The 10,562-nt window shown below is 36.2% G+C and overlaps 1 protein-coding gene across 1 annotated transcript; it reads left to right on the forward strand.

Annotated features, from left to right (window-relative positions):
- The first annotated feature begins 2,713 nt into the window (after positions 1 to 2,713).
- LOC149685919 (uncharacterized) lies at positions 2,714 to 10,362 on the forward strand. The gene is made up of 5 exons (XM_089871073.1): positions 2,714 to 3,033; positions 3,117 to 3,208; positions 8,790 to 9,027; positions 9,890 to 9,978; positions 10,114 to 10,362. Exons 3-5 carry the CDS (start codon positions 8,790 to 8,792, stop codon positions 10,360 to 10,362), a joined length of 576 nt encoding a protein of 191 aa, XP_089727199.1. The 5' UTR covers positions 2,714 to 3,033; positions 3,117 to 3,208.
- Positions 10,363 to 10,562: the final 200 nt, after the last annotated feature.

Here is a 10,562-nt window from a genome sequence, read left to right on the forward strand (position 1 = left end):
ATGCTAAGATGTGTCAATTTTACTTGTTATCGGTATTGTTACATGAAGTCTGTATTTAAGACTTTACTGAAAATACCTGTTTTTTAAAGGAATACTTCCCGTTTTTACAACCGGACCAACATAAATTCGTTAAAAACGATTCATACATGTACTTTTAACACTAAGGTTTGTCGTTTCCGCAAAACAACCCTAGTATGTTCTACATGAGGATTGGTTTTAAGAAAACACATGCTAAGATGTGTCAATTTTACTTGTTATCGGTATTTTTATATGAAGTCTGTATATAAGACTTTACTGAAAATACCTGTTATTTAAAGGAACACTTCCCGTTTTTACAACGGGACCAACTTCAATTCCTTAAAAACGATTCATGCTTGTACTTTAAACACTAAGGCTTGTCGTTTCCGCAAAAAAGAATTAATCTTGTTTACAAAGATGTCCCTTATATATTCATTTTAAGAGATATTTCATTGATTTGTGGAAAGCCTTTTCGACCGGCACACAAATAGTAGCGTGACATAAACCTTTTAAAGGGAGGGTGAAGTGGGAAATATAGTTATTTTTATCGATTTTTCTACTAGTTATAAGACGTATCTGCATAGTGAAACATCCAGGAAATACCTCTGAATGATTTTAAAAAGAAAAATGAATTCAGATTTCATCAATAATTTTAAATAAGCCCCTCCAACCAATCGCGTAACGCTCTGCCTTTCAGTGAAAAAAAGTTACGTGGCACGCTCTATTTCGAGCATTATTTTTGCACGAGATATGATAAATGTTGCGTGTAATGTAATAACCGTAGCACCCGACATTAAGAGCGTGACCTGGAAGTTTAGTTCGCTATATGCAGGATAGGCTCGAGAATAGGTCTTATAATTAGTAGAATCGATTAAAAATCACTTCATTTTCCTCTTCACCCTCCCTTTAAGGCCAGTGAAAGTCCCTGCTACCAGGGTTTACGATAACATCCCTCCTTCCAAGAATCTATACAAAAGCTCTTGCTAGTTGGTCCTTCGCTTCTCAGGTGTGGGTTTTTTAGGGGAAATCACGGAAGATCTTCGACGCAACTATAGAAGCGCTATTTCATCGTTACAAACCCCCCACTAGGGTTGAGCAAGGAGTGAAGCCTAAGAAATCAGGAGGTTGTGGTGAAACGTGTGAAATAGAGAATTTGTAAAAAATAACAAAATAAAAAAGTAGCATCGGAACAAGTTGAACAACAAACAAAATAAAAAAAATAAATCTCGAAATGGGAACATTCACTTAACCGTGATTTGACAATTTTAATTTTGTGTTCGTCTTACTTTTTCAAGAAATACCTATGACAAGATAAAATTTATTGTCCTTTGACTGTCTCGCCAACACCGAAACAATAAATTTCCCTTTTATATGTTTTCTTTATTACATTTCGCGAAAATGACGAATTAAATAGTTTTCTTATTTTTACTTTTGGGCGAAATTTGACGGAATAAACTTTGCTCTTATCCGGCAACAATTTCGAATAGTTCTGACTTTTGTTGTTGTTGTATAACGGGTATTAAAAGTTATTAAGGGTTTTACTTTTGGTATGATTGAAAGGGATTTGGGGTCATGTGTATTATTTAAAAGCTTGAGTTTTTTCAGTTTTCCTTATGTCGGATCCTTCTAGTTTTGTATTTCTAAATAGTGGTAAAATATTGATTGTCTTTAAGTTTTTAATGAGGGAAAAAACAATATCCGAACCTTCAGCCTAGAGAGCTGCATGAAAACGGTAAATTTCCATTTACCGCGGTAACCATGGAAAACCGTGGGAATGGGTGGTTTTTCTAGTAATATCATATATTCGGATCGGGAATGGATGGAAAACAACCAATATGGAATGGAAGTGGTTAAATTGATATACATTTTAGTTTGGAAATGGTTGGTAAATGGATGGAACCTCTTTTCTATCTAAGATACTAAAATTCTAAAAAGACTTAAAAAGGTTTTTGCCACTGAGTAATGGCAGCTCTCTGCATTTGACTGTATTAGATGAGATATGGCAATATAATATAGGTGCCTCTACTACTCATCTCACTTAGTTTGTTGTAGCCTAGCTGGCTAAGCTAACAGTACCGTCTTCTAGCTCATCCTCCTATTACTTTAGCACACAAGATTCACGGCTATTATAGCTGTCAATCAGTCCATTGTAAGTTCTCGCGCTAAATTCTCGGAATAAATATATTGGGAAGTGATTCATGGTACTTGGCGACGGGCGAGCAGGAGTCCGTCAGTCCAGTCAGATTTTTCTACAGTTGTTCAGCCCCCTTATTTTTACTAAAATTTCCGATGAAGAACCGGTATTGCAGTGGTAATTTTGGGCCAAACCAAGACGCTCAAGGGTCATATTCTTTCGAACAGTATGGTATGGAAATGGTTTTCTACTATTGTTCATTTCGGTAATGGTTGGAAATGTAATAACGTTTCTTTATCGGGAACGGGAATGGTTGGTATTTGGAAACCACGGATCGGTAACGGATATGGAGGTTGATGAAAAATATGGGTGGAATTGGTAAACAAAAATATGAACAAAAATGGTATGGAAATGGTAACGTTTGAAACTGAAATGCAGCTCTCTACTTCAGCCATCTGAAAAATAAACACCTTATCGATTGTTTTTTAAAGCTTGGCCAATACAAGTCTTTTTAATCATATTATTTCAGTACAAGTTTTGACCTCCTACTAAGCTATACCTCTAACGCATTGGTAAATTCCTCTTTTTGGAGAGTTAAGGGGGGGGGGGCGTTTGGTGTTGAAAGCTGGGTGTGGAATCACGTGGGAATGCTCTTCTGTATAAGCAAAGAAAAGCTGCCCAGTGCACAATCAAAGGCAATCTTGCAGAAGGGTAAAGAGGAACTAGCCTAGTTTAGCAGTGTTCCGCGATCGGTCGTCACCCGCCGCAGTCCTTGAGACCTTTACTTACTTCTGGAATTTGAAGAAGTTCTTCTTAGTCAACAACAAACTGGGAAGTTTTATGAAATAACCTGGTTGGAAACGTCTATAATTATTCAAAAGGTACCTGCATCCGAAAAATAATTATATCCAGAAATGTGATTTTAATATATATATACCGGTATATAATTTATTAAATATTCCAGTGTGCTCATATGGTATATTCTTCACGGTGGAATTTTCCCTTCAAGTCAACTTTATTTTCACCTAACTTCAATTCGCTTCAACGAATAGAAAGGTATGTCAGCACTTTAATTACAGCTCTTAAGTTAAATCAAAAATGTTCATAACTCCCGACAAAAGGAAATATTGTAGAAAAATTAATATGTTAATCTTGTTGTGTTTGGGGGAAATCGGAAACTTTGAAAAGTGGGATGTAGTATCAAATCTAGATTAAAGGGGTGAATTTCTCTCCAATAATTCCTATGCATATTTATAAAAGATGTAGAGTAAGTTAATTTCCCTTTGTGTTCGGCGGACTATTTTAAGGTGGGTTTAAGCGAGGGGACGGACATAAAAAGCGTACCAGTCCACCGGATTTGTAATGAATATTATTATCCAATAATTCCTTCACATAATTGTAAAAGTTATCGAGAAAGTTAATGGGACCAATTGGGTGAAGTGCGTATCTCGTAGGATTTCGCAAGGCGTCGACTTAAGGTTTTTTTCGCGCCATTTCATGATTGCGTTTTTGGCGGGAAATCCAGGATGAATACACTCCTCTCAAACTATTTTATTCTAATATGGGTTAAAGACCGACGACCGGCTTCCAGCAAAAAAGGAGCATCCAGAGTTGGAGACTAACAATGGGGCGACCTTGACGATTTTCTAGGAAAAGTTGGAAGGGTTCTTGCCGAAGGGTCGGACATATGGCATTTTTGTGTTCAGAATTTTGAAAGCAATATAATGTAGGAGGGATTTTCATTTGTCAATTCTGTATTCTATAGGACGTATCCAAGGGGGGCCCATACGCGCTTTTCGCGCGTCGAGTTTTCGATTTTCCAGACAACCAGCGCGTTGGTTTACAAAGCTAGCACGGAGGGGCTTATAAAATATCTTACGTATGTCTGTCAGCCATCCAGTCTTTTCAGAAACAGCGTTATAGTGCAAATGTTGTACAAATAATTTTTGTGCGAGTATTTTTTAATTATGAATTTTAGTTGATCGGTTAATGTGTTTATAAGAGTAAAAATAAATATAAATATAGGCACAGTAAATTTCATAAAATCCATTTATTTCACAGACTGTTTAATTACTTTGGAAGTTGGAATAAAGTTTTATTTCAGGTGCCTGCACATGGTACAAAATAACAATAACTATTCTAGTATATTAATTAGTGCAAACTATTGATTATAATAATTATAATTGATTATTATTAATATTATAATTATTCTATCTCGTGAAACATGACAAGCTGAATCGACCGGTGCCCAAGCCGAAACCGAGGCTTACCGGATATTTTAATACGTGACAAATTATAGTCAAAACAAAATCACTGGCCGTTAGCTTCAAAGCCAAAAATAATATTAATGGTAGTCTTAAATAACTATTTAATTTATCTTGAGATTCTCGTGTATATTTACCCGGAACAACTTTTACCGACTAGGGCCGTGAGCCCGTGACTCACTCGCCCGACTCCCGAAGTATGTTGTCGGAGCCTCGGACTCTAGATCTCGCGGAGGATATTTGCCGTTTCGCGCCCAAACCCCAAAAGTATCGGCCAGGAACCGTTAACCGTTTAGCGAAAGATTTCTCTCTCCCCACTTTCATCACACGTGACACTTCGCCCTCTCAATCCTCAAGCGGTACGCGTCGCCTTGTTTCGTATGTTTTGAGATATTTCTACCTCTCGCGCCTAGCTCCGAAAAACCGAGATTTTTTGGGACTGTACGAGCCAACCTAATAGTGCAATTTTTTGCTCATATACAGACCTTGGGACGTATCTAAAGATTTCGGAATTTCGATGAAAATGTATGGGATTTTGGCTAGTGCCCGACCCCTCGGTTCTCGCTAACCGTTTCCCCTGCGGGAGACGAAAATTTAAGAATAGAAAGTTTTCCACACTCGGAGGGGAATTACGGGCTGGTCACACGATCTATAAATTCTGCTTAGAGAGAGGTGCTTGGCCTCTCGAACCAACCCGCTATTCAGCTTCGATAGGGATTATAATAGTGGAAAACTACCCTTTTTTTTAGATTTTAGAGAGATAAACAGATTTTTTTCTTTACGTTAGTTTTTGGGTTTTTTAGGTTTTAATTTTCTAAATTTTAGGTGTGAATTTTTAGTTTTTGAATATTAAATTTTTGGGGTTACATTAAATTATGTTTAAGTTATTTTACATGTGGTAGCCTATGTAAGAAAATTTCCCTCGGAGAGTTGCCTCTCTCTGATTGGATGAATTAAAATATTGGGCCGCCAAGTGCTTTTTTACGAGAAAGGGACGACTTGCACTAGCTAAAGCTAGAGATACGTACTTTCCCCTATTTTCTTCTGAAATCACTTTATTTTCGTTTTCACCCTCCCTTTGGCAAATGGAGATCATGCCATTGCCTCCAATATCTATCAAGGCCCGTGCATTGCGATATTTCTCCTTCTTAAAAGTGACATTTTAGTTCGTCAGAACTAAGGTATGACGTTTGCATACGTAGAACTGACAGTCTGACATTACTCTATAGGTTTTGGATTTTTTTGGGGATTTTTGGTAAAACGCATGGGATTTGTAGGAATACCCGACCCCTCGGGTTTAACTTACCGGTACGTTAGACGAAAAGTGAAGTGTGGGTTCGATTTCTTATTTAAAAAAAGCCCTATTCTTTAGCAAAAATTTACTAGCAAAATATTTATTTAGGATTTTATTTTAAACTTACTCGGAAAGTATTTAGTGACGTGGTCGATGAGAAATTATAGGATTTATATTAATTTTCAGATGTGGTTCACGTGTCCCATGAAAACCTGCTCCAATTTTACCACTAATCAATTCCAATCGTGCTTTAAACATTGCTCCTATCATAAACATCTACCCTCAGTGAAATATTATTGTAGCTTACCATCATGTGAAAAAGTTTTTTTTATAAATTTGACACTTTTAAAACACACACCGCTACCACAAGTCACTATTAAATTCCAATAACACCTCGAATAACGATTCTAATATTTTGAATGAAACTCCACCCAATCATCCGGGATACAACTGCAATATTTGCAATTACCATTGCAGGCTCTTAAAAGACCTTTCCCTCCATTTCAAAGTACATGATCGGGATAAGGGACAAATTTTTTCGTGTCCTGTAGTTGGGTGCATGCTTCGAAGGTATGCAAATCTAACTACTCTTAGATGCCACTTTAATCGAATGCATAAAATAGAGTATAAAGCAAAGCGTGAAACACTAACTGAAGTTGATGGTTTTTCTGCCCAAGATAGGCTCGATACGATAAATTTAGCAGAACAAGATAATGAAGTTCTTAATATGGCTGCTGCCAATGTTCCAGAGTCTCACGCAGAATTAGATTATAAAAGAGAACACTTAGCTAATCATTCCAATTCCGAACCAGAAACGGATGATTTGTTTGCCACCAGCCTTGGCTTGTTTTACCTTAAACTTCAGGCCAAAAAGTTTTTACCAAATTCCACAATTCAGTTTGTAGCGGAAGAAATATCAAATTTAAATCAGCTAGAGAAATCCTGTTCAGCTAAAAAACTTGAAAGAGATCTAGAAAAAAATGGAATCCCAAGGGATGTTATAGCTAAGGTCCTCAATAGCTACTCCGAAAGTTCCCTTATGGAGAAAACAAACGAGGATTTAAAAACTATACATTTGAGGAAAATGTTTTACAAAAACAAAATGAATTATGTAGAACCAGTTCAGATATTGGTAGGACATGAAAAAGGTGATAAATGTTTCTATCACTACGTTAAAATAAGTGAAACGTTGACCGCTCTTCTGTTGAATGACGATGTTTCCAAACTTACAAATTTCCCTAAACCTACCTATGTTCATGGGAAAGACCAGATTTTAAAGGATATTGTACACGGGAAAGTTTTTAAAAAGTATTATATAGAAAATGAAAAAACCCTACACCTGTTAGTATTCCAAGATGCTTTTCAAACAGTCAACCCACTGGGTTCTGCAAAAACATTACCCAAAATAGTCGGAGTTTATTATACTCTAGTAAATATACCACCCGAGTTTAGGTCTACCGTAGATCATATGCAGTTAGTTCTTTTATGTAAAGACTCAAATTTTAAACTTTTTGGTTTTAATCGTTGTTTAAGGAGATTCGTTATGGACCTCAAGACCTTAGAATCAGATGGGTTTTTATTTAAAGGAGAAAAATATGTAGTGAGAGTAACTAGCCTCTTGGGAGATAACTTAGGTAATCACGAAATTGGTGGCTTTCAAAGAAACTTCACGAATGGGTATATTTGCCGTTTTTGTCACATTAACGCTCAGGACATAAAAAATGGAAAACTATTCTCTGAAAGGACAGCCGAATCTTACAAAAAAAGACGTCAAAAAATTAAATTTGAACAAAGAGCTGATTTCTAGCCGCGGTATTCAAGTCATTTCGGTATTTAATGAACTTGAAAACTTTCATGTTTGCAATCCCGGCCTGGCCCCATGTTTAGCGCATGACCTATTCGAAGATGTTGTGGCATACGACTTGTACCAGTTTTTGTCCTACTTTATTGTAGTAAAAAAATGGTTTTCTTGGAGTTACTACAACTGGAGAATATTGAAATTTTCGTATTTGGGGAAAGATATGGGAAACAAGCCGTGTGTGGCGAAAGGTCATCCTAAGAAACTAGTTGGCGATGCTTCTCAAATTTGGTGCCTTCTAAGACTTTTATCACTACTTTTCAAAGAGAAAATAAAAGATTATTCTGATCCTGTTTGGGGGTTATACTTGCTATTGAAAAAAGTAGTTGAAATCATAACATCTCCGAATATATCAAAAACCGAAGTAGTGGTACTAAAGCGCATGCTTTTGGAATATAAAATGGCTTTGGTGGAGCAGTTTCCTGAATATAAATTAAAAGCTAAGCACCATTATGTAATTGACCACTATCCGTCCCTTATTCTCCACTTTCGTCCTTTAATTCGCTTATGGACCCTTCGTTTCGAAAGCAAACATTCAGTGTATAAAAGATACGCTCAAAACACCAAAAACTTCATTAATATCACTAAAACTTTGTCAGAAAAACATCAACTTCAGCAGGCTTATTTTTTATCTGGAACACCCTTTCCGCCAATTATTGAGCTTACTAGAACTCAAGAATTTAATCACAATATTTTGGTGACGAAATTCATCTCGCAAGTGTTAAATGGAATTTTAATAGAAAAAATACTGTGTTAGCGGACAAGTTGGGTTTTAAAGGCACATCCTGTGAAAAAGGAAATTTTGTTATTTTTGAATCGGGAGAAGATTACATAGTTTTCGGTGAGATAATAACCATGATAGTTTATAAAAACTCCACCGTGATCGGCTATGTGTCAATTTACAACTCAGCTTCATTACCTAATTTACATGTATATGAGTTGACTGAAATAGGGAAAAAGGTAGTAGTAGAGATTTCTGATCTCTCAGACTTTTATCCACTGCCAAGCTATCACGTTTATGGAAAAAGATTGATTTCGCTTAAGCACTCTGTTAATCATCCTATGGCTTGATTAAAACAAATGCAAAGTAAAGGACTGAAATAACTTCTCCACCAATTCCCAAAAAGGGAAAAATAAATCCATGGTACATTTAAAATAAAGTTATTTGTAGGCCAATTTTAAATGCCAAAGGTCTTATGCTTACTTTTTGTTATTCATTAGATGACTGCAATTGAAGAATTCACCGAGGTAGACGAATTCGTCAAAAATTCTCTCCATAATTTGACATGGGATGAAGTAAAAGAAATTACGAAACTGCTGAAGGATATAGGCGGGGAAAAGGCCTGCGATTTAAAATATTTAACTGAAGATGATTTAAAACCATCGAGGCTAATGCCACTTCAAATAAGGAAACTTATATCAAATGCAAAACAAGCGGCAGGAAAAAACTTGAATGAAGGTATCTCTAAAAATTTGTATATTAAAAAAATATAGTCAGAATCAGTTTGATCATGATATTTAAATCTTCGCATTGAGAAGAGACAGACCTGCTTGCTAACGGGTGGCCATTCTCGTTACCACAATGGTTTATACTCAGTGTTTAAAGGGAGGATGAAGTTATGAAACGAGTTGCATTTATTTGATAAAAGGAGTTATTATAAAACGAAAAGGAATAACCCCGTTTATTTTTAATAATTATTTAAAGTCCTCAATCTTAGGCCTAAAAGAGCCTCCTCTATATTAATATTATCCTTTTCAAACGTGAAATTCTACCGCAAATTCTTTCGCGCGACGGTTGGTTATATTCATGGGCGTCGCGTGCTTTTGAAATGATATGGCAAATGAAATCAAAAGGAAGAATTTGCGGTACAATATGCGGAAGCTCTTTTAGGCCTAATGCTGCAGACTTTAAAAAATAATTGCAAATAACGGGAATGTTTCCTTAAGGGGGATAAGACGGCTGACGGAATCCCTTTATATATTGCCCTATAATGATTAAAAGATTAGGCCTAACATACATTAAGCCTAATAGGATAGGTTAGGTTTTGTTTGGTTAGGTTAGTATATAAAGGGGGTCCGTCAGCCGTCTTCTAGCCCCGGTAAGTTTTTTTATTAATGGCTTTGGATTTCTAATAGCTTCCTTTATCAAATAAAAGCAATTTGTTTCAATGCTTCACCGTCCCTTTAAGAGTTTGCATGGGTGTGAACGATAAGAACGAAAACCCTACCCAAACAGCTCAAATTACTGACCATATAGTGCAAGTCAACATGTACTTTTGTAGCATTTTTAATTTTAGTCTTTCTTTTTTGAAATATTTCAGATCCTGAAGTAACTATTTGCGCCGACGTTGGCCCTCTTGAAACGCAATGTTCCAGTGGTTCTAAACACAAGAGGAAATCTCTAGACCCAGTAAGTTGTAAATCTTATATAATTGTACAGTATTGGAAGTTGAAGAGTAAAATAATCGATTTTCTTCGATTTTTCTACTTGCAATAAAACCATGTTTGCTTGAATGTATAATTATAAATGTTTATTTCGCTTAAGTATGGAGGGATTCAACCATCCTGGTCTGATAAATACAAAGTGACCTCGGACATATTCACAAGACAAGTGCAGAATCACCTGGAAAAGGCAACCATATTGCCTGAAAACATTCGACATTTAGTCGTCCGTCAGCTTGTCGAGGCATCTTTGAAAAAATGTTTACGTCCATCGAGGAAGGACATGAGAAGTTTGGCAAAAAGCTTTATGAAGAGCTTCCCAGGAAGAGTCTTGGACCAAGTTGATGGATAATTCAGGATAAAAATGGTCATGATGGCTACGGAAGCTTGGTGATTCAATTATATAATAGACTAGAAAACTTATCCGGGGTTAACGAAAAAATACTGCCACGAGTTCGACAGTTTTACGCCTATTAAAAAATTCAGTTTGGTTCCGGTAAAATCTACCAATATCCCTCATGATATTGTTACGCTTCTAATCCTGTAAAATAT

Source organism: Phalangium opilio, unplaced genomic scaffold (genome assembly GCF_054372755.1).
Source record: "Phalangium opilio isolate 3A_F unplaced genomic scaffold, DU_Popi_V2 ptg000032l_1, whole genome shotgun sequence".
Classification (NCBI taxonomy): Eukaryota; Metazoa; Arthropoda; class Arachnida; order Opiliones; family Phalangiidae; genus Phalangium; species Phalangium opilio.